Here is a 25,470-nt window from a genome sequence, read left to right on the forward strand (position 1 = left end):
AGCTTTTAGCAGCATTTCTCTGCCTCTATTCAAAATCATTGGTTTCCTATGAGAGCCCATTGATTTGAGTAGAAGTCCCACCATGATTCGACTTGCGGTGCTGCTTGTACACTGAGGACTTTGAAGGGGAACTCTTGCCAAAATGAAAAAAAAATGGTGTGGGGTTCCCCCCAAGAGCATACCAGAAGTGTCTGGTATGGATTTTAAGGGGAACTCCCACGCCAAAAACATTGGCGTGTGGCCCCCCCCCAAAATCCATACCAGACCCTTATCCAAGCATGCAGCCAGGCAGGCCAGGAATGGGGGGGGGGTGAGCAAGCGCCCCCCCCTGACCATTCCAGGCTACATGCCCTCAGCAAGCCCTCCCACCCCAAAGCACCTTGTGGGACAAGGGCCTCTTCCCGATGACCCTGGCTGGTTGTCAGGGGGCATATCAGAATCTGGAAGCCCCCAGATATCGGCCCCACACTCTATGTGAATGAGTATGGGGTGCATTGTACCCATTCACCCAAAAAAAGTGTCAAAAATAAAAACAGTACACAGGTTTTTGATAAAGTCATTTATGAAAGCAGTTCCGGAGTCTCTTATTCCAATTTCTTTTCCCTCCGGTGATGTCTTCATCCTCTGGTTCTTCTCCCTCCGCTGATGTCTTTTTCCGCCACTAGTTCTTCTCCCTCCGCTGTCATCTCCTGCCGCCGGTTCTCCTCTCTCCGCTGTCTTCTCCCTCTCCCAGGTCTCCTCTCTCTGTTAGTTTTTATATTTGAACTTTTTTACTATTCATGATAAATAAAGACAGTGGAGTTGATTTACTAAATCAGTAGAGTGGTGAAAGAAAGTGAAAATTCACATTGCAAAGAATACCCAATCAAAAGCATGGGAGATAAAAAAAAAAAAGATTTTTTGCTCACAATTTGGATTATTGAAGTCAGCTAAACTTCATCTCATTTACTAAAAGAAGTGAAAATTCCTTCTGCAAAGAGAAAATCAACTTAGCTAACTCGGTAAAATTGTGCTGTCTTCACTCCAATCATGTTTAAGCAAAAAACGTTGTTTTTTTTAAACTTTATTTGTGTCACCTCATTTGCTATGATAAGAGAAAATGCACTTTGAACGTGGACATGTTCTAGTCCTTTAGTAAATCAAGACTAATACATACTAATTCATCATATGTTCTCTGTAACAGAATACTGGAATTTTAGGGTTAAATTGGTGCTCTGAAAGGACAAAAAGTCTGTGCAGGTAGAAGGAGGTGGGTGAGCTAGACTAATGCTGGATTTGATAGGAATTAGATTTAGGAAAGAAATTGAGATTGTCACTTTCTTGATAATGCATGTGAATAGAAGCTTAGGTTTAAAGCTTGTAGGATTTGGTGACTTACCTATCTATTTTATTATATCTATCTATTAGATATAAAACTGCAATAGATTCAATTTGTGGACAACCTGTGCTAAACTGTTTCTGCTTCTGAAAGCTCCATGCACACTAGGGCCCTTAGCCTGTGTCTGTCTAATCCGGGCACCCGAGAGGCAAAGCTACAGTGCTCAGCCCTCTGCTGCCTTCTGAATGGTATTCGCATTTAGAGCCCTATGCATTCAGGAACAAATTCCTGGAACACAGAGTACTTGCACTCGAGCAAAAAGTTCCAGTGAAATCAGGAACGTAACAGTAACTAGAATTTATAGTTTTATAACACTACCATTGTTCAGAGAAGAATCAGTGTCAATGTCTGCGTTATAAATGCCACCTATAGAACAATGAGGGTTTCTGCTCTTTGGAGTTTGTTATGTATACACATCATTGCCATCTCTTGTCAATTGCTCTAATAAAAGCAGGGTATGCACTCATAACTTAGTTTAGAGCACACCAACAAAAGTGTGCTGCTCTCTCTAAGAATTTCTCTTTTACAAATTTGTGTACCAGCGATCTAACCCCCACTGTGCAGGTATCCCCTCCCCACCCTGCCCTCACTTATCCCCCTTCCCCCCCACCCTGGCCTCGCTTATCCCCCTACTCCCTCCCCCCCCACCCTGGCCTCACTTATCCCCCTACTCCCCCCACCCTGCCCTCACTTATCCCCTACTCCCCCCACCCTGCCCTCACCTATCCACCTACACCCCCCCACCCTGCACTCAACTATCTACCTACTCCCCCCCCCACCCTGCTCTCACCCAACTCCCTACCTCCCCCCAAACCACCCCTCTTCCTAGGCGATAGGTATTGGTAATTGATATTTGGCGAGTACTTAAAAAAGGTATCGGTGCCCGTACTCAGTGTTAAAAAAATGGTATCGGTGCATCCCTAGTAAGGGGAATTTGTTCCACTGCCCCACTAAATGGATTTTAATAGCAGTTCCCTGAGACTTGCAATGATTTCCTCTAGGGTAAGAATTTGAGAAAGCCAATCTAGAGACCATATTTCAGTTATGAGTGGACTATCTCTGATGTCTTAAAGAATATCTTCTCTCATGGACCCAAATGTTGAAACTTTCTAACTCAAGCTCACAGCCTGGCTTTGCCATTTTAGAGTCTCTTTCAAAGTAAGATATATGTAAATTATAATTTCAATGACTAGTTTATAGGAATAATTACTACACAAGCTTTTTCCGAATCTAGTGTTAATACAATTTACATTTCTAGTTACACTGATAGTCAGCGTTGGCTTTATAAAACTGGAAACATTTGACTACCTTGTATAGATGTGTTTTGTACAAAGTTGATGTATAGAGCTTCCCTGGAAGTGGTATTTCCTGTTCATGTGATTAACTCACTACTTTTTCTCCGATTACAGTTCTGGGATGGATCATGTCACTGCAATGGGACAAACCTCCCACTGAGCACTAAAGTAAGAAGTGACTGTGGTAGTCAGGAAGTGTGTGGAATCAGTGTAGGCAGTAGGTAGGACTGTGCAAAAATGTTTGCTTAAATCCTTGTAATGTATGTAATTGATAAGAGGGTATGCACTACTAATTGTGTTTTCCATTTTTCAACAGATGTCAATGTCTTTGCTGCAGTTGGGGTGTGTCACTTTTCTCCTCTCAGAGCCTGTAGTCAGTGCAATGACAACAGGAGCAGCGACTCACGTGGTGACATCACAAGTCAAGTTCCTGCTAGGAATGAAGATGCCTTATATATCTGGACCATTGGGGATGTTTTATGTAGGTTTGTTAACTTATGTCTGTGTGATGTAAGCTACATTTGATTGTGGTTGTTTAAATGAAGGAAATTCTTTGTAATCAACTCAGATTCACCCATTTTATTATAAATGAGAAGTTGTAAAAAGCACTAGAAATGTGTGTAGCTCTGACCCCCGAAGGAGCTGCTGATATTTGATTGGGCCTGCACTCTGCTATTATACCCCCAATAACTTGGCTCAATCCTCTTGACACAGCTGTGGTGCAGCCTAAGTGTGCAGCTAACAACAGAAGATGACCCCACAATGTACAATACCACAATAGTGTACCTTTACCTTTACCTGGCTATCTGTTGCTCCACCTGTAGGAAAAGGAACAACACAACACACCAATTATAATTAACCAGAACGTGTTTTTACTGAAATTGGTATAAAACAGTAATTTCAATATGTACAATGTCACACAAACATAATGCAACAGTGCAGTAGATGTTCACCACAATTTTAACACATAAGGAATTATTGGGTAACTCTTGCACGCATGTCTTCAAGTGGGACCAATGCTCAAAGTGACAATGCCTTAGCTCCGGGCACCTTCCCACTTCCAGCACGCTGTGTTAAACACAGTTATGCAAAACCATCAACACTATACATTACAATTGCTAGGGAGCTCCCCTGCTTTATAATGCAGTCCTTTCCTATAGTAATTGAATGCAAGTCCTTGCAATAAAAAATGCATTCTTTGGTCTTCTGTCTTCTGCTAGCTATTGTGTTGAAGTAATTGTAATCCACAGGGTTTAACCAACAAGAATAGTTTAGAATGAATATTGAAACTGTTCTTGTGATGTAGCACACTTATAACTACCTCCGGTGTAGTTGTCTCCAAATCACACAGTGTCAGTTCTCAGTGGAGTATAGGCTTGAGGCCTGCTTTAACTCAGTCTTAGTGTGAAACCTCCTCTGTGGGACTACAGGTCCCATCAACGATGGCCTGTGTCTAAGTGTATAAAAGTGCGTTATGGATTATGGGCGGCAGCCCTCTCACCAAACTGGGTCCAAACAGATGGATGCCTCCGCTTCACAGGATCTCAGTCTATTTTCGGCGGCCACGCCGTCACGCTGTTCTGTTTTGCAAGGTCACCAGGAGCTCTCAATTACCTCCGTTAGGGTGCCTCTGGAACCTTCCCGATCCGACCACACTGCTGCTTCAGCAAGTTGTGGTGTGAAGTCCTCTGGCTTCAGATGTTGCTCCGCACCGAGCAGGCCGTAGTGCTGTGGGACACACACACCCACAGCTCCTTGCAGGCAGGCCATGCGTCCAGAAGAGAAAGAAAATGGCCGCGTGGGGTCTTGCAATTCAGTACTGGCCACTAGATGGTGCCAAATACCAATTTATAACACTATCCATAGATTAACATTGTATAGCACTAACAGGCAAAAATACCAGCACTAAAAAAAGTGAGTACACCCCTAAGTGAAAATGTCCAAATTGGGCTCAAAGTGTGAATATTTTGTGTGGCCATCATTATTTTCCAGCACTGCCTTAACCCTCTTCGAAATGGAGTTCACTAGAGCTTCACAGGTTGCCACTGGAGTCCTCTTCCACTCCTCTATGACGACATCACAGAACTGGTGGATGTTAGAGACCTTGCGCTCCTCCACCTTCCATTTATGGGTGCCCCACAGATGCTCAATAGGGTTTAGGTCTGGAGACATGCTTGGCCAGTCCATCACCTTTACCCTCAGCTTCCTTAGCAAGGCAGTGGTCATCTTGGAGGCGTGTTTGGGCTCATTATCATGTTGGAATACTATCCTGCGACCAAGTCTCCGAAGGGAGGGGATCATGCTCTGCTTCAGTATGTTACAGTACATGTTGGCATTCATGGTTCCCTCATTGAACTGTAGCTCCCCAGTGCTGGTGACACTCATTCAGCCCCAGACCATGAAACTCCCACCACTATACTTGACTGTAGGCAAGACACGCTTGTGTCTTTGTGCAAAGTGTAATTTCTTCACTGTTGCCACATAAAAAGATCTAATAAAATATTTAGAAAAATGTGAGGGATGTACTCACTTTTGTGAGATACCGTGTATATATATATATATATATATATATATATATATATATATACACTACCGTTCAAAAGTTTGGGGTCACATTGAAATGTCCTTATTTTTTAAGGAAAAGCACTGTACTTTTCAATGAAGCTAACTTTAAACTAGTCCTAACTTTAAACAAATATACTCTATACATTGCTAATGTGGTAAATTACTATTCTAACTGCAAATGTCTAGTTTTTGGTGCAATATCTACATAGGTGTATAGAGGCCCATTTCCAGCAATTATCACTCCAGTGTTCTAATGGTACAATGTGTTTGCTCATTGGCTCAGAAGGCTAATTGATGATTAGCAAACCCTTGTACAATCATGTTCACACATCTAAAAACAGTCTAGCTCCTTCCAGAAGCTACAAAACTGACCTTCCTGTGAGCAGATTGAGTTTCTGGAGCATCACATTTGTGGGGTCAATTAAACGCTCAAAATGGCCAGAAAAAGAGAACTTTCATCTGAAACTCGACAGTCTATTCTTGTTCTTAGAAATGAAGGCTATTCCATGCGAGAAATTGCAAAGAAATTGAAGATTTCCTACAACGGTGTGTACTACTCCCTTCAGAGGACAGCACAAACAGGCTCTAACCAGAGTAGAAAAAGAAGTGGGAAGCCGCGTTGCACAACTAAGGAAGAAGATAAGCACATTAGAGTCTCTAGTTTGAGAAACAGACGCCTCACAGGTCCCCAACTGGCATCTTCATTAAATAAATGAATAAGGAAGGCTATCACTCCATTTTGCAACGCCATGCCATACCCAGTGGACAGCGCTTGATTGGAGCCAATTTCATCCTACAACAGGACAATGACCCTAAACACACCTCCAAATTGTGCAAGAACTATTTACAGCAGAAGCAGGCAGCTGGTATTCTATCGGTAATGGAGTGGCCAGCACAGTCACCAGATCTGAACCCCATTGAGCTGTTGTGGGAGCAGCTTGACCGTATGGTATGCCAGAAGTGCCCATCCAACCAATCCAACTTGTGGGAGCTGCTTCTAGAAGCGTGGGGTGCAATTTCTCCAGCTTACCTCAATAAATTAACAGCTAGAATGCCAAAGGTGTGCAATGCTGTAATTGCTGCAAAAGGAGGATTCTGTGACGAAAGCAAAGTTTGATGTAAAAACAATGTTATTTCAAATACAAATCATTATTTCTAACCTTGTCAATGTCTTGACTCTATTTTCTATTCATTTCACAACGTATGGTGGTGAATAAGTGTGACTTTTCATGGAAAACACAAAATTGTTTGGGTGACCCCAAACTTTTGAACGGTAGTGTATATATATATTACTCTAACACAATAATAGTATGGCATGGCAATACAAAATACTGGAATGCTCTTGATGGGGCTAGGTGTCACTGTGAGGGAATAAGGGGTCTTTAGGTGGCACCTTCACACTGTAACCCTAAAAGAGATACTTTTGATGAAAGCAAGAATTGGCCTTGCTGTCAAAAATTGCAATGATATGCACCTGTCAAACAGGTGTGGAAAAATTGATCTTTGGGTGTTAATTGTGCCCAAAAAACCTACACCAAAAATATTCTTCCAGATAAAATTAACACCACCCACAACGCTAGGCAGCCTAGAAGTCCTGCAGAGATTCCACATCCAAAAAGACTTAATCAGTGACATCGGCATCAGGGGCTTCATAGCTGCTGGTAATCCATGACTGATTCATGGAGTCTGTGGACAGATGCATTCTATTATCATTAACAAAACCTCCAGCAGCACTGAATACCCATTCGGAAAGTACTCTGGATGTAGGGCAGCCCAACAGCTCAATTGCATCCTGGGCGAGTTTTAACAAGTGGTCTATTCTCATGACCCAGTAAGCCAGTGGATTGTTGACTGGAAAGCTCTCCATCTCTGTTTTTGCCCCTAGATAATCATCCACCATGTTATGCAGATGCTGCCAATGGGATGTGAAAGCTGACAGCCCTGGGCGGCGAGGACTAAAAAAATTGTGAAATGCATCACTTTCTTCACCGCTCCTCTCTTGACCAACAGAAGCCTCAAAACTATGTTTCCCCTTTGTTCATTGACGGACACAGCACCTTTAATCTTGACCTTAGGGTTATATCGCCACCTTCAGAGAGGACTAGGCAGAACATGTAAAAACAGCAAAACTGCATAGTATCGCCCAGGGGGCGGTCCTACTGGCTATAACCCCTCACTCTGCTTCCAGCAGCTCTGTTTTTTTCTGCCTAGTCTTGGAGAAGGACCTGGCTCCCTGTGGGGACCAATGGTCCTTGGAATTTTTTTATTTTTTCTGCTTTTTGATTCCTGTGATCTACAATCAACAGCCGGGCTGGGTGACAAGCTGGATAATATAGATCCTGGTAGTCTTCCCAGCCTGGCCATCGAGCGTGTGCAGACCTTAGCTACGCGTTGGGTCGGTTATGACATGCCCCATCTGGTGCAGGGGCGGCTGACGAGCTATATGCTCCGGCGCACACATATGACCAGGCTACTGCTATCTGTGTCACAGTGTGTCGTGGCCAACAACCACCCTGTACTGCTCGGGTGATGGGTCTGTCCGTGGAATGTGTCCAGCAGTCCCTGCAGTAGGGGTAAGTATGGTTCCACCTGTCTCGGCAGGATGGAGCAGCTGGGCATTCCCTGGGAGGTCAACTAGGGGGGCTCTCCCTCTCACTTTCTTCTCACCCTGTCCCTTTCCCTCCTCCCCATGCTAAGGGGCCGCTGTGTGACTGGGTACATGGGGGTGCGGGGCACATACCTGGCCGGGGGTCCTCTGGGGGTCTCTGGGTCCTGGCAGGGGGCTGTGCTGGGCGGTGTGTGGTCTACTAATTTATCCCTGTTTTTAGGACATTTTTATAGTATCTGTGTGTTGCCATGTGGGGACTGGCTGCCGCGGGAACCGTGGCCATTTTCCAGGGGCTGCGCCCATTTTCTTGTAGCTGCAGCCAGTTTCTTAACCAAGTCCAGTGGTCATTTTACCGGCGCTCTCAGACATTTTTTGCTGAGGTGGCTGGTGGCCATTTTTTAGTAGCCTCAGTTTTGTTTTACTCTAGCGCTGGACGGTTGTTTCATTTTGGAACAGCTCAAAATTGACACAGAACACGTGGCTGGCACAGGGGAGAGCAGACAGCAGCAGCACAGCGCAGTACCTGGGTCAGGGTAGTGAGTCCTGCGGGGGGCCCCTCAGTCTGTGGCAGCTAGGAGGGTGGGCATTTTTTGTGGCTTGCCTTAGGTCCTTAGTGGTGACAGGTGAGAGTGAGTCAGCATGGTGTCAGAAGCTAGCGCTTCTTCCCCAGACCAGGGTGGAAGCGGTATGCGAGCGCAAGGGGGGCCCCACCGTCTTCTGGGGACAGCTCTGATTCAGACTCGAGTTTCACTGTGACAGGTGGCCCCTGTTCTGACATTTCAGAGGATGCGGACCAGGACCCTTCAGATAGTGAGGATGACTCCGTGTCCGGGTCAGCGCAGGAAGAAGCGCTAGTAGCACTTATCACAGCAGTGCAGGATACCCTAAAGATTGAGGATACGGCGGGGGCATCTGCAGAGGTGCTGGTCCCTTTTGGGTCCCACAAGCCGGGCCACACTGCTAAGGTGTTTCCCTACCTAACTTATTTTGATAAGTTTATCTACAAGGAGTGGGGAAGCCCGCAGCGGCCTTTTCAGTCCCGAGATGGATGGCGGTGCGTTAACCCTTTGAGGAGAGTTTCCTGAAAAAATTGACATCTCCTCTGGTTGTTGACTCCCCAGTATCCAAGTTAAATAAGGTAACCACAATTCCGGTGGAAGGGTCCCCTGCTTTCAAGGACCCTGTTGACAGAAGGGCCGAGGCGGTTGTCCGGTCCATGTTTACAGTGGTGGGGTCAGCATTGCGGCCAGTATTAGCCATGGCCCTGGTGTCACAGACGCTTACTGAATGGGCTAAGTTGTTGCACCACGAGTTGGAGAAGGAATAGGTTTCCCCGACAGACTGGCAGACCAGTTGTTGCAGGGCCTGAAGTATGTCTGTGATGTGGCCTTAGATAGGGCCCCTTTGGTTTCTAGAGCCTCAGTATTAGCTGTGGTGCTACATCGCCTGATTTGGCTTAAATGCTGGTCTGTGGACCAGGCTTCTAAGAAAGCGCTGGCGGATTTGCCCTTCCAAGGGGAGAGGCTATTTGGAGCCTGGCTGGTTGACATTATTAAGAATGTTACTGGGGGAAAGAGTACTTTGCTCCCACAGTACAGAAAGGATAAGGAGCTACACCGTAGGCAGGGGCCCCCCTTTTCCGCTCAGAAGTGTATTTTTTGTCCGCCCGGTTCGGCAGGTAAGGGTCCGACAATGTGCCTGCTGAGGGACAAAAGCGTCCCTGGTTTCACAAGCCAAACAAGCCTGTGAGCAAATCTGTTGCCGCATGAAGGTTTGCCCCCGTCTGACTCTCGGGGGGGGGGGGGGGGTCGCCTTTGGGAGTTTGCAGCCCGGTGGACCTCCCTCCATTCTGACCAGTGGGTCTCTGAACTGGTTTCATCAGGCTACAAGGTAGAGTTTCTTTCTTGTCCACCAAATAGATTTTTTTCCCTCCAACTTTCATCTTCTTCCGGCTCATCGGCAGGCCCTGTTCAGGGCAGTAAAGGACCTACTGCTGCGTGGGGTGATAGTATCTGTGCCGACGCCGGAAAGGTTTCCTGGATTCTACTCCAATCTGTTTGTAGTCCCAAAGAAAGAAGGGGTCCGTCTAGTCCTGGATCTCAAGACCCTCAGTTGCTTTGTGAAAGTACAAAGGTTCAGGATGGAATCGGTTCACTCCGTGGTCGCTGCACTCCATCAGGGGGATTTCTTGGCTTCCTTGGACATCAAGGACGCATACTTGCATGTCCCCATATGCTTCAGGCATCAGAGGTTACTACGATTTGCGATCAGGGATGAGCACTACTAATTTGTAACTCTCCCTTTTGGCCTAGCAACGGCGCCAAGGATCTTCACCAAGGTGCTAGCCCCAATTCTGGCATTGCTAAGACAATGAGGGATCGCAATCGTGGGTTACCTGGACGACCTACTCCTGAGAGCAGCTTCTGCCTCAGAATTAAGGGAGGACTTGGCGATCAACATACAGACTCTCCAGGAGTTTGGTTGGGTGTTGAACCTCCAGAAGTCAGTGTTGGTGCCAACTCATCACCTGGAGTACCTGGGCTTGATTCTGGACTCCTCAGAGTCGAGAGTCTTTCTCCCTTCAGACAAGCTGTAGACTCTTCAAGCTGCGGCGAAGTTAATGGTGTCCCGCAGGTAGTCGCCACTGCGTTTTTGCAAACGAGTTCTGGGTCTCATGGTAGCCACTTTCGAGGTGGTACCGCATGCTCAATTCCACAATCGAATCTTGCAGAAAGGGATCCTGTCCAAATGGGACAAATCTCCGACATCCCTGGATTGTCAAATTCGGGTTAGCCAGCTAGTCAGGGATTCCCTTCTCTGGTGGCTGAGGTCTCTGGCCCTTCAGTCCAGGAAGTCGTTTCTTCCTCTTCATTGGACGGTGATCACAACGGACGCCAGCCTGACTACCCGGGGGGGGGGGGGGAGTTTGGGGCGTACAGTCGGCCCAGGGTCGCTGGACGCAGGAAGAATCCTGCCGGCCAATCAATGTGCTGGAGCTTTGGGCTATCAGGCAGTGCCTCTCCACATGGTCACAGAGGTTACAGGGGCATCCGGTCAGGATCCAGACGGACAACGCCACGGCGGTGGCGTATGTCAACCATCAAGCAGGGAAAAGGAGCTTGGCTGCAGCACTGGAGGTCACTCAAATGGGCAGAGCGGTGCGTGCCGGCTCTGTCACCTGTATACATTCTGGATGTAGAAAACTGGAAGTCGTCAGCTGCTGGACCAGGGGGAATGGTTGCTGCATCCGGATTTATTTCAATTAATTTCCTAAGGTGGGGCACACCAGATGTGGATCTCTCGGCCTCTCGGCTCAATCGGAAGGAACAGAGGTTTGTGGCCAGGTCAAGAGACCCCTGGGCGGACGCATCAGACGCATTGGTGGCTCCATGGGGGCATTATCGGCTGATTTATGCCTTCCCCCCGCTGAGGCTCATACCCCATCTGCTATGCAGAGTGGAGGCCGAGGGAATTCTGGTGATTCCGATTGCACCAGATTGGCCTCGACGTCCTTGGTATGCCTACATAGTCAGGATGGTGGTGGATGTTCCTTGGCGGCTGCCGATGAGGGAGGACCTTCTGTCGCAAGGTCCGATACTTCATCCTGTTTTACTATTGCTGGTTTTAACGGCATGGCTGTTGAAAGCTAGGTGCTAAGGGACTGAGGACTGTCGGATTCAGTAATCTCCACTATGCTAAGGGCACAGAAGTCCTCTTCTCTGAAGATTTATCATTGTACGTGAAAGGCCCACATCTCCATGTGCGAGGGGATGGGGTGAAGTCTGCATACGTATTTCGTTTCCAGGATCCTGCTGTTTTTGCAGTGAGGAGTGGATCAGAAACTTGCATTAAGCACCATTAAGGGGCAGATATCAGCTTTGGCTGTCTTTTTTCAGCAACGTTTGGTGACTCATTTATTGACGAGTACGTTTGTTCAGGGGGTTCGACATGCGACCCCTTCAGTTCGACCACTGCTGCGTTCGTGGTTGGTTCTCTCAGTTCTTCAGAAACCGTTGTTTGAAAACATTAGGGAGATTCCATTATTGACATTCTCTCAGAAAGTAGTCTTTCTAGTGGCTATTACATTTGCAAGGAGGGTTTCTGAGTTGGCAGCCTTGTCATGCAAGTCTCCCTACTTGGTCCTCCACAAGGATAAGCGGTGCTGTGCCCGCAGCCTTCGTTTCTCCCAAAGGTTGTTTCAGCTTTTCCTCTAAATGAGGACATTGTGCATCTGTCCTTATGTCCTCGGCCGTCACATCCCAAAGAAGTTGCTTTGCATTCTTAGGACGTGGTCTGGGCTCTGCGGGTGTATTTGTCTACTACAGCTCCTTTTCGGAGGTCAGACTCACTGTTTGTATCGGTGGCTGGTCCGAAGAAGGGCCAGGCGGTCTTGTCGGCCACCATTTCTAGGTGGATCAGACAGACCGTAGTACAGGCTTATGCCATAAGGGGGCGGGTGCCCCCTTTCCTGTCATGGGACATTCTACCAGGGCAATTGGTGCCTCCTGGACTTTCCGACATCAAGCGTCCATTTCCCAGGTGTGTAAGGCGGCGACCTGGTCATCCGTTCACACTTCCACTAAATTTTACAAGGTTGATGTGAGCACATCTGTGGATGCATGCTTCTGCCGCAAGGTTTTGCAGGCGGACGTTTAAGGTTGCAACTCCTCCATTGAGTTATGGATGGAGTTTATTTTCTTGCTGTTCCCACCCCTAGTTTTTTTACACTGGGGACGTCCCTAAGGTTAAGATTAAAGGTGCTGTGTCCGTCAATGAATGAAAGAGAAAATAGGATTTTTGTACTCATCGTAAAATCCTTTTCTCTGAAGTTAATTGACGGACACAGCACCCATCTCTCCTATCTATGTTTGTACTGCTTTTTGACAAACTGAACTGTTGAAAGCAGAGTGAGGGGTTGTAGCCAGTAGGACCGCCCCCTGAACAGTACTGTGCAGTTTTGCTGTTTTTACATGTTCTGCCTAGTCCTCTCCTGAAGGTGGTGATATAACCCTAAGGTCAAGATTAAAGGTGCTGTGTCTGTCAATGAACTTCAGAGAAAAAGGATTTTATGGTGAGTACAAAAATCCTATTTTACCAGGACACTGCAACCTACCATAATCAATAAAAACATTAAATAAACTCCTCTTTAAGGTGTCCTTAAATTTAATCTTCTGCACTTTCTGCGGGGATGGGATGAATTCTGAGACTTTCACCTTGTAACGGTGGTCAAGGAGGGTTTCCAACCAATAGTGATCCTTTTCCTTTACACAATGTATTCTTGGGTCCTTTAGCAGGCTTTGAAGCATGAAGGAGCCCATGCGCCGCAAATTTGCGGAGGCATGAGAAGCAGACTCCTCAGAGTCACTGAGGATTATAGTATCTGGAACAGCCTTCTTCCAGCCACGCACTACTCCCAAGGGTTCTGGGGATGGAAAACCATCTCTTACTGTTTGACGTATGTCTTCCGCTGCGTCAGTGCCTCCAAAACTACTAGAATCCTCCTCCTTCTCCCTCTCCTATTGTGTGTTCTGTGGTGTAGGAACAATGGTGTCTGCATAAAGTGGGTCTTGAGAGGAAAGGAAGTCCTCCTCTTTCTCCCACTGCTCTGCCACGAGTGCCCTGTTCATAATGCCACGCAGAGTCTGCTCCAGCAGGAACACAACAGGGATTGTGTCACTGATGCATACATTGGCACAGCTCACCATTCTTGTGGCCTCCTCAAATGGTGACAGTACAGTGCATGCATCCTTTATGATCAGCCATTGGCGTGGGGAAAAAAAAGCCAAGCCAGCCTGAGCCTGTCATTGTGCCTTACTCACACAGGTACTCGTTGATAGCCCTCTGCTGCATGTGCAGCTGTTGCAGCATTGCCAAAGTTGAGTTCCACCTGGTGGGCATGTCACAAATCAGGCGGTTTACAGCCAGGTGGAATTCCCACTGAATTTCACCCAGCCTGAGCACTGGCTGTGTATAACCACCTGAAAAGGCTACAGACTCTTCTGGCCTGCTTTAGTAGATCTTCCAACTCTGGGCACCTATTTAGGAAACGCTGCACCACCAAATTGAGGTTTGTGCCACCATTCCTGGCTCCAGCTGGCGTAGAGTGAACCACCTCTGTGCATGCCCTTTAAGAACTGCAAGAATCTCTGCTCCAGTGTGGTTACTGTACCATAGACACACCAGCTGAAGCACTGCATAGCACCTTTTAGCCTGACTCATTGAATAGCCCTTTGAACACTTAGGGGATACTTGTGGTTCATAGGACAATTCAGTGGAGGAGGGCATGGAGGAGGAGCAGGAGGGGGTAGAACTGACAAATCTCACATCATTACCACTTGTTGTATAAAGACGTGGGGGCACAACAAGCTGCAGCACTGAGCCCTGTCCTGCATCCTTCCAAGTTCCAAGCAGAGTTACCCAGTGTGCTGTGAACAAAATATATCATCCCTGGCCATGGCTGCTGGACCATGTGTCAGCAGTAACATAGACTTTGCAGCTGACTACCTTGCCCGACGATGCCACAACATTGCCTTCCATGTAATGGTATAGAGCTGGAATGGCCTTTACGTGAACCTGCCATTGTGGTACAGCACATTCTGTAAATTCACAGAAGGGGGCATAATTCACCAGATGGAAAGGCAGAAGTTGTAGAGCCAGCAGCTTTGGCAAGCTTGCATTTAGACATTGGGCATGTGGGTGGCATTGACCTTTTTTTTTTCTCGCTGCAGCAGATGAGGCAGAGAAATTTGCCGGCTATAGTCTACAGCTGGTGGTGTACTGCTGGCAGATGGGCTGTAAGGACCTGGGACACCTTGCGCAATACCATCATCCCTGCCAATGGAGGCTGCTGAGATGGCATGAGGTATAGCAAGGGTAGACTGAGGTGAGTAAGGAGGATTAACAGATTTGCACCCCTTTTGTGTGGCTTTCCGGTGCTCTTGCCAATGGGCTGAGCAGTGGGAGGTTAAATGCCTTGTCAAGCATGTGGTATCCAAATGTCTGGTGTTTTTGCCACACTTGATGTGCTTGAGACAAAGTTTGCAAATTGCAATAGTGCGATCAGCTGCACATGTGCTAAAAATAGACCAGACAGCTGAGGGAAGTGGGCTGGGAGATATAAGCTCCACAATGTGATGGGATAGGGTGGCTGCTCTCTACTCTTCCATGATGGCTGCCTTGTTGGGGTTGTGCCTCTGTCACGTACCTGGTTGGAGAGCCCAAGCGTGCAGGGAGCGGCGCCTCGTAAGCCTCCGGCTCGAGAGCCCCTGGAGGTGGGAACAGGGATTCAGGAGTCAGGAGGACACAAGTGCCAGGCTTGATAGCTGGTAGTAGGCAAGCCGGAACAGGAGGTAGACTGGAACGGCAGGTGCAACCAGCGCTGGGTGCTGGACTGGAACTGCTGGACAGCTGGCACAGGTGAACAGGCAGGAACCGCAGAAGTAGTCGGTGCTGGACTTCAGGTAGATAGGCAGGCGTGGTCAGGGACGAGCTGGGTCGGCAACAATCGGGCAGCAGAGGTACAGAGCAGAAGGCAGAAGCGAGGTCAATCAGGCAAAGGGTCGGAGGCAGGCGGCAAACAGGCAAGGTCCAGGAACAGGCCGGGTACAGGATCAGGAGCACACACACAGGAACGGATAGCAGGAGTCTCGGGAACGCTGTAGGACAGCACTGAGGAGCAGGAGCAGGTCCCTTAAATAGGCAATTGGGCGCCACGAACGGTCGCACGGTACGTTTGCGTACCCCCGCGGGTAGCCGTGCTCCCGTTCGTGACCCCGCGTACCCGCGTACGCCCGTTCGGCTCATTGCGCACCCGCGTGCGCCCGCTCGTGTCAACGCGCACCCGCGTGCGCCTGTTGGGGACTACGTGCACTCGCGTGCGTTCGTTAGCGCCAACCCGCGTCCGAAGGCATCGACGATCCCCTTGTACGGGGAACCTGCGGGTAAGTCTTCCTTGAACGACCGGGATAGTGGAACGACCGTGACATTGCCCCCCCCAAGGGGCAACCTCCGGATGCCCAACTGTAACATCTTATCCGGATGAGCCCTCTTGAAGGCATGGATCAGTCTTTTAGCATGCAGGTTGGACTCCGGTTCCCACGAATTCTCCTCAGGGCCATATCCCTTCCACTTAACCAGGAACTGGGTCTGGTTACGTCTCCTCCTGCAGTCCAAGATAGATTCAACCTCATACTCCAATTCCCCATCAATCATTACGGGTTCTGGGGGGTTGGTACTCCGGTCGGCAAAGGGGTCCGGAACCGCAGGTTTGAGCAACGAGACATGAAAGACCGGGTGGATCCGGAATGACCCCGGGAGTTTCAGCTCAAAGGCCACTTCATTTAATTTCCTCAGAATGGGGACTGGACCTACAAACTTCGGGCCCAGCTTCCTGGAAGGGCAAGCTAACTTCAAGTTCAATGTAGACAGCCAGACCTGGTCCCCGACCTGGAGGTTAAGTTCGCCCCTTCTCTTCCTATCAAAGACTTCCTTATAGTGTTCCTGGGTCTTGGCCAGAGTTTCTTGAAGAATCCTGTTGTTGTTCCTGAAAAAATTAAGATCCTCTTGAACCGCCGGCACTGAACACTCGGGAAGATTACCGGGTAGAAAAAGTGGATGGAAACCAAAGTTTGCAAAGAAAGGGGACTGTTTGGTGGCCGAATGGATAGAATTATTGTATGCGAATTCTGCTAAAGGTAGGAGCGATACCCAATCGTCCTGGGAGAAGGAGGAGAAACAACGCAGATATTGCTCCAGCGTTTGATTGGTTCTCTCGGTCTGGCCGTTAGTCTGAGGGTGATAGGCCGAAGAAAAGCGAAGTTCAATTTTCAGGGCCCCACAGAGAGCTTTCCAAAACCTGGACGTGAACTGTACTCCCCTGTCAGAGGTGATGTCAGCAGGAACGCCGTGGAGCCTTACCACTTCTTTAATAAAAGTCCTGGCCATCTCTGTGGCCGACGGGGTCCCCTTCATAGGTAAAAAGTGGGCCATTTTGGTAAACCTGTCTACCACCACCAGGATCGAGGAAAAGTCTTCAGAGGGGGGCAGTTCCACGATGAAATCCATGGATATCATCTTCCATGGCCTATCCGGGATGGGCAATGGTCTCAGCAAGCCCCAAACCTTCGATTTACTCCCCTTATTCCTGATGCAAGTGGTGCATGCCTCTACATATTCCCTGCAGTGCTTCTTCATCTGAGGCCACCAAAACGTGCGTTGGAGTAAGTCTGTGGTTTTGAACACCCCAAAGTGACCGGCCAATGGGTGGTCGTGGCAGGAGCTGAGGACCGCAGTACGTATCTCCTGGGGGACAAAGATTCTGTCCTGGTGCCAGAGAAGACCGTCTTTGAAGGTTAAGGAGATGTCAGATGATAGAGCCGGATCACTGGAGGCCTGCTTAATTCGGGAAAGGAGATCTTCCTGAAGCAGAAGGAAGTTTCCTGGGGGAAGAATGGTGTCTGGAGTAGGAGGTACCACTGATTCATTGTACATCCGGGAGAGAGCATCGGGCTTCACGTTCTTTGACCCAGGCCTGTACGTGATGTGGAACACAAATCTGGAAAAGAAAAGTGCCCACCGAGCCTGTCTTGGCTTCAGTCGCTTGGCTGATTTAAGATATTCCAGGTTCTTGTGGTCCGTATAAACCAGGATCGGGTGGGAAGCACCTTCAAGGAGGTAGCGCCACTCCTCCAACGCTGCCTTGATTGCCAGTAGTTCCCGGTCACCGACGTCATAGTTCCGCTCAGCTTCCGAAAGTTTGCGGGAGAAGAAGGCCATCGGGTACAAAAGTGACTTAGGTCCCTGTCTCTGGGATAGCACTGCCCCAACGGCTACTTCCGAAGCATCCACCTCCAGAATATAAGGCAGCGTGGCGTCGGGGTGTCTCAGGATCGAAGCAGATACAAACAGATTTTTTAGGGTTTCAAAGGCTTCTTGTGCCTTAGGAGTCCACAGGAATCTTTGACCCTGTTTGGTCAGTTCAGTGATGGGGGAAATGATGGATGAAAATCCTCTGATGAACTTTCTGTAAAAATTAGCAAATCCCACGAACCGTTGGACCCCTTTTCGGTCCGAGGGAGCGGGCCAGTCCAGGATGGCTGAGATCTTCTGAGGATCCATCTCTATTCCATTTACTGAAATGATCAGGCCCAGGAATTGAATGCTTTGCTGCTCAAAAATGCACTTCTCCGGTTTAGCGTACAGGCCATGGAGGCGGAGACGAGCCAGGACAATCTTCACATGTTCCGGATGTTCGACTAAAGAGGGAGAGAAAATCAGAATATCATCAAGGTATATGACAACAAACAGGTCTAGGTACTCTCTAAAGACGTCATTGACGAAATGCTGAAATGTAGCAGGAGCATTACAGAGTCCAAAGGGCATAACAAGATATTCATAATGCCCGAAGCGAGTACGAAAGGCAGTCTTCCACTCATCGCCTTCGCGAATGCGGACAAGGTTGTAGGCACCCCGTAGATCCAACTTGGAGAACACCCTAGCCGACCCCAGTCTCTGAAATAATTCGGGCACCAACGGTAGAGGGTAACGGTTTTTAACAGTAACTTTGTTGAGTGCCCGGTAGTCTACACATGGCCGTAAGGAGTGGTCCTTCTTCTGAACGAAGAAAATCCCTGCACCTGCCGGGGAAGTGGATGGCCGGATAAAGCCCTTCTTTAAGTTATCATCCAGGTAGGTCTTCAGGGCTCCCAGCTCGGTCTCAGATAAGGGGAAGATTCTCCCGAAGGGAATCTCCGCTCCCGGAAGCAAGTCAATAGGGCAATCATATAGCCTGTGGGGAGGTAAAGTCTCTGCGCCCTTTCTACTGAATACGTCCATAAATTGATGATAGACTTCGGGCACCGCCCGTCGGATCTCGGTGTCTGTCTCCAAGCAGAGCAGAGAAGAAGGGTCTGTTTTGATGGCTGGAAAACAATACCGATGACAATAGGCGGATGGAAACTCAACTCCTCCGGTGAACCAATTTATCAAGGGGTTGTGGGCCTTCAACCAGGGCATGCCAAGGATTATGGGAAAAAGTGGAGACTCGATAATGTCCAGACACAGGTGCTCCTGGTGGTCCCCAGCGATGGTGACACGAAGGGGGGATGTTTCCTGGGTTACAGGTCCGGATCTCAGAGAGGAGCCATCGGCCAAATAGATAGGAAGTTCCTTTGCCCTAGGCCGAAGGGGAATGTGGTTTCTCAAGGCAAAGGACAGGTCCATAAAGCCACTGCAGGCCCCAGAGTCAATAATCGCGTTGACGCTGATAGTCTTTCCGGAGAACTGTAAAAGAAGAGGCACAGCCAGGTGAGAGGTGGTACTGGTACTAGGCGGAGTAGGAGAAGAGGCAGGAGGTATAAGAAGGCACTTACGCGACTTGGCGGGGCAAGTGCGAACATAATGTCCAGATCCCCCGCAATAGAGGCACAGGTTACCAGTTCTTCGGCGTTGGCGCTCCTCGGGCGTCAGAGATGGACGAAGTAGACCCAGCTGCATAGGTTCCGATAGATCCGGAGAAGAAGGACCAGGAAGGACCGGTGGATTGGAACTTGGAACCCGTGGCAACATCCAGACTGGGCGAGAAGTGGAAGAGGAACGCTCCAGACGACGCTCTCTTAAACGCCTATCGATCTGGACAGAGAGGTCGATGAGCGCTTCGAGGGTCTCGGGGGTTCCTACACGAGCCAGTTCGTCTTTCAATGCCTCCGAGAGCCCCATGCGGAACTGGTAGCGGAGAGCTGAGTTATTCCACTCCGTGTCAGCGCTCCAGCGCCTGAACTCAGACACGTAGTCTTCTACTGGCCTGCGACCTTGTTGGAGAACGTGTAAAGCTGCTTCTGCGGTAGCTGCAAGCTGGGGGTCCTCATATAGACGAGACATGGCTTGGAAGAAAGCATCTAAAGAGTCCAGAGAGGGGTCTTTTCGTTCTAGAAGGCGATGTGCCCAGGCCTGGGATTCGTCGGTTAGTAGGGAGATAACGAACCCCACTTTTGTTGCCTCGAGGGAGAAGGTCCGGGGTTGAAGAGCGAAGAAGAGCTCGCAGGAATTCCGAAAGGCCCTGAACTTATTCCGGTTACCGGAGAAACGGTCTGGTGTAGGGACCCTTGGCTCTGGCGGCATCATGACCACTGAAGGTGGGCCTGGAGGTCCAGAGGCAACTGGAGCTGTGGCAGATAGGGCCTGAACCCGTTCTTCCAAACGACCGTAGCCTTCTTGCAGGTTTTTCACGGCCTGGGTGAGGCCGGCTAGATGGTGGCAAAGTTCATCCATTGGAGTCGCTCCCTGCGAGGGCTCGGACATGGCTGTCCTGTACTGTCACGTACCTGGTTGGAGAGCCCAAGCGTGCAGGGAGCGGCGCCTCGTAAGCCTCCGGCTCGAGAGCCCCTGGAGGTGGGAACAGGGATTCAGGAGTCCGGAGGACACAAGTGCCAGGCTTGATAGCTGGTAGTAGGCAAGCCGGAACAGGAGGTAGACTGGAACGGCAGGTGCAACCAGCGCTGGGTGCTGGACTGGAACTGCTGGACAGCTGGCACAGGTGAACAGGCAGGAACCGCAGAAGTAGTCGGTGCTGGACTTCAGGTAGATAGGCAGGCGTGGTCAGGGACGAGCTGGGTCGGCAACAATCGGGCAGCAGAGGTACAGAGCAGAAGGCAGAAGCGAGGTCAATCAGGCAAAGGGTCGGAGGCAGGCGGCAAACAGGCAAGGTCCAGGAACAGGCCGGGTACAGGATCAGGAGCACACACACAGGAACGGATAGCAGGAGTCTCGGGAACGCTGTAGACAGGACAGCACTGAGGAGCAGGAGCAGGTCCCTTAAATAGGCAATTGGGCGCCACGAACGGTCGCACGGTACGTTTGCGTACCCCCGCGGGTAGCCGTGCTCCCGTTCGTGACCCCGCGTACCCGCGTACGCCCGTTCGGCTCGTCGCGCACCCGCGTACGCCCGCTCGTGTCAACGCGCACCCGCGTGCGCCTGTTGGGGACTACGTGCACTCGCGTGCGTTCGTTAGCGCCAACCCGCGTCCGAAGGCACCGACGATCCCCTTGTACGGGGAACCTGCGGGTAAGTCTTCCTTGAACGACCGGGATAGTGGAACGACCGTGACAGCCTCACCCTCACTTTCCTCCTCTGCTCTATCTGGCAACCAAGTTGCGTCAGTGACCTCATCACCATCATCTCCTCCATCCTCATTACCACTGGAGACAACTTGGCAATAAACTGTGGCTGGGGGAACATGACTGCTAATTTGTGTACCAGTGTTTTCTCCTCTCTGTAGGCTCATGTTCCTGCCTTCCTTGTCCTCAGAACCAAAATCTGAATCAAGTAATGGCTTTGCATCGTCAAAGAGCAAGTGGCTGATTATGTGCTCAAATAACTCAGCTGACTCCTCCATGCCTAATGCTGGAGCTATGGCAGGAATAGCTGGGGACAAGGAGGCAGGTATAGCCACTCTGGAAGCTGCAGTAAATTGTGCACTAGTCTCTGCTTGGGTGATAGACGATGAGGAGGATGAGGACAGTTTAGTAAGCCAGTCCCCCACCTCCTCTGCATGCTGCGGCTGGATAGCATGGGCAACTTCACTAAAAAGAGGAAATGATGTCCGCCTGAGGACTGACCACATCCACCTTTGCCCATGGACAAATACGCTGCTGGCCGTCTCACAATTTCATGGGAACCTCTGCCTCTATTTGTTGTCCTCCCAGATGTGATGGGGGGGTGCTTATTAACTAAATGTAATAAAGATGTAAAAATGTGTACGTGGATGCACTTTAATCGATGGAAAGTGGTGTTTGGTACACTTGAGTACTCACTTCACAGACACACTCCACTGATACACTATAATATACTGCAGTAAAACTGCACCGACACACTACATTACACTGCGTCAAATGTGCAGTAATGCACAGAAATATACTGCATTAAACGTGCAGTAATGCACTGAACTATACTGCATTAAACGGATGGTAATGCACTGAAATATATTATATGAAATATACTGTGTTAAATGTGCACTAATGCACAGAAATATACTGCATTAAATGGCATGTAACGCACTGAAATATTCTGCGTTAAACTTGCAGTAACACACTGAACTATACTGCATTAAAACGGAAGGTAACGCACTGAAATATGTGAAGTTAAACTTGCAGTAACACACAGATATATACTGTATTAAACTTGCAGTAATGCACTAGAATATACTGGGTTAAACGTGCACTAACATGCTGAAATATACTGCGTTAAACTTGCAGTAACGCACTGAACTATACGGCATTAAACAGAAGGTAACGCACTGAAATATATGGGGTTAAACTTGCACTAACTCACTGAAATATACAGCGTTAAACTTGCAGTAACGCACTGAACTATACTGTGTTGAACAGATGGTAACACACTGAAATATATGGGGTTAAACTTGCAGTAACGCACTGAAATATACTGTGTTAAACGCGTACTAACACACTGAAATATACTGCGTTAAGCGCGCACTTTTGCACAGAAATATACTGCATTAAGCGCGCACTATTGCACAGAAATGTACTGCATTAATGGGAATGAAACTCACTCAAATATATGGCATTAAATTTGCAGTAACACAGAGAAATATACTGTGTTAAGCATGCACTGAAATATATGGCGGTAAACTTGCAGTAATACACTGAAATATACTGCGTTAAATATGCACTAATGCACTGAATTATACTGCGTTAAGCATGGACTAACGCACAGAAATTTACTGTGTTAAACGGCACGTAATGCACTGAAATATAGAACGTTAAACTTGCAGTAACGCACTGAACTATACTGTGTTAAATAGAGGGTAATGCACTGAAATAATATGGCGTATGGTGAATATACTACATTAAGTGTGCTCTAACACACTGAAGTATACAGCGGTAAATTTGCAGTAACGCACTGAACTACACTGGGTTAATTGGAAGGTAATGCACTGAAATATACAGCGTTAAACATCCAATAATCCACTGAACTATACCGGTGTTAAATGGAAGGTCACACACTGAAATATACAGCGTTAAACTTGCAGTAATGCACTGAACTATACTGAATTAAACAGAAGGTAACACACTGAAATATGCGGCGTTAAACTTGTAGTAACATACATAAATATGGGGGGAACATGACTGCCAATTTGTGTACCAGTGTTTTTCTCCTCCCTGTAGGCTTATGTTCCTGCCTTCCTCATCCTCAGAACCAAAATCTGAATCAAGTAATGGCTATGCATCATCAAAGAGCAAGTGGCTGATGCTGTGTTCAAATAACTCAGCAGACTTCTCTATGCCTGATGCTGGGGCTATGGCAGGAATAGCTGTGGACAAGGAGGCAGGTTTAGCCACTCTGGAAGCTGCGGGGGTCTGCTCACTAGGCTGTGCTTGGGTGAGGGAAGACGAGGAGGATGACTACAGTTTAGTAGGCCAGTCCACCAGCTCATCTGCATGCTGTGGCTGGATAGCACAGACAACATCAATAAACAGAGGAAATTATGTTCTGCTTGAGGACTGACCACATCCACCTTTGCCTGTGGACATATATGCTACTAGCACCCCTCACAATGCCATGGGAACGTCTGCCTCTTGTTGTTGTCCTCCCAGATATGATGGGGGGTGCTTAATAACAAAATGTAATAAACATGTGGAAATGTGTACATGCAGTAACGCACAGAAATATACGGAGTTAAACATGCAGTAACGCACTGAACTATACTTCATTAAACGGATGGTAACGCACTATAATATACTGTGTTAAATGTGCAGTAACGCACAGAAATATACTGCGTTACAGGGTTCATAATGCACTGAAATATACAGCGTTAAATGTGCAGTAAGGCACTGAACTATACTGCATTAAACAGAAGGTAATGCGCTGAAATATACAGCATTAAACTTTCAGTAACACACAGAAATATACTGCATTAAATGTGCACTAATGTGCTGAAATATATGACGTTAAACTTGCAATAACACACTGAACTATACAGTGTTAAAGTGCACTAACGCACTGAAATATAGGGAGTTAAACTTGCACTGAAATATACGTGTTGCAGTAACACACTGACACAAACTGCAGTAAATGTGCACTAACACACTGAAATATACTGTGTTAAGCGTGCACAATTGCACAGATATGTACTGCGTTAATCGTCATGTAACGCACTGAAATATACAATGTTAAAGTTGCAGTAACTCAGGGAAATATACTGCATTAAACGTGCAGTAACGCACTGAAATATACAGTGGTAAACTTGCAGTAACGCACTGAAATATACTGCGTTAAACACGCACTAACGCATTGAAATATATTGCATTAAACATACACTAACACACAGAAATGTTCTGCGTTAAACATCATGTAACGCACTGAAATATAGGGCGTTAAAGTTGCAGTAATGCAGTGAAACATAAGGCATTAAATTGAAGGTAACGCACTGAAATATATGGCGTTAAACCTGCAGTAATGTACTGAAATATACGGCATTAAACTTGCAGTAACTCACTGAAATATACTGCATTAGATGTGCACTAAGACACACTGAAGTATATGGTGGTAAATTTGCAGTAACACGCTGAACTACACTGCGTAAAATGGAAGGTAACATACTGAAATATATGGCGTTAAACATTCAGTAACTCACTGAACTATTCTGGTGTTAAATGACAGGTAACACGCTGAAATATACAGCGTTAAACTTGCAGTAACGCACTGAACTATACTGCGTTAAGCGTGCACTAACGCACTGAAATATACGGCATTAAACGTGCAGTAACACACTGAAATATACCGTGTTAAGCGTGCACTAACACATACAAATGTACCGTGTTAAATGGCACATAACGCAATAAAATATACAGCGTTAAATTTCCAGTAACGCACTGAAACATACAGAATTAAACGGAAGGTAACACACTGAAATATACGGTGTTAAACTTGCAGTAATGCACTGAAATTTACTGCGTAAACATGCACTAACGCACAGAAATATACTGCGTTAAATGGCATGTAACACACTGAAATATACAGCGTTAAACTTGCAGTAACGCACTGAAATATATTGTGTTAGACGGTCACTACACTCACACTGACCAAACTATCCCTAGATTCACACTAATGTAAAGATAAATGGTGGTCACACTACACTCACACTGATTGAACTATCCCTAGATTCACACTAATGTAAAGATGAATGTTGGTCACACTACAGTAACACTGATTGAACTATCCTTAGATTCACACTAAACTGATTTTCTACATTGACAATAGAATCACAATAGTACACTAACTGTCTAGTAGCACTGAACAGAGCCCTGTTCTATCTCTCGCCATGCCTGCCCCACACTATACTCTTATAGTGTGGGGCAGGACTAAGAGCAATGAGCCATGATTGGATAGAGTCATCATGACAGTGTCCAATTATAGCTCTAAAAGTGATCCGTGCCCTAATTGGGCAAAGCTTTCATTGCTTCAGCCAATCAGGGCTTTGTTTGTCACAAATCATGTTCATCAATTAATCATTCGCTATTAAATGTATTATTATTATATATATTGACTCTTTTTTTGATTACATTCTGTATCATAAATGTTTCACTGCTATTGGCTTTATTATGTTTAT

General features: G+C 47.6%; 1 protein-coding gene across 3 annotated transcripts in view; it reads left to right on the forward strand.

The window, feature by feature from the left end:
• Positions 1–25,470, forward strand: part of SLC26A7 (solute carrier family 26 member 7) — a 129,789-nt gene that overhangs the window by 26,231 nt on the left and 78,088 nt on the right. For all 3 annotated transcript variants that reach the window (XM_077493013.1, XM_077493012.1, XM_077493014.1), the window contains exon 4: positions 2,990–3,154. In XM_077493013.1, the coding sequence (XP_077349139.1) occupies positions 2,990–3,154 (165 nt within the window). The remainder of the gene's footprint in view (positions 1–2,989; positions 3,155–25,470) is intronic.

This window comes from Lithobates pipiens, unplaced genomic scaffold (assembly GCF_037356315.1).
Source record: "Lithobates pipiens isolate NorthernLeopardFrog02 unplaced genomic scaffold, aLitPip1_a1.2 Scaffold_19, whole genome shotgun sequence".
NCBI classification, from domain to species: Eukaryota; Metazoa; Chordata; class Amphibia; order Anura; family Ranidae; genus Lithobates; species Lithobates pipiens.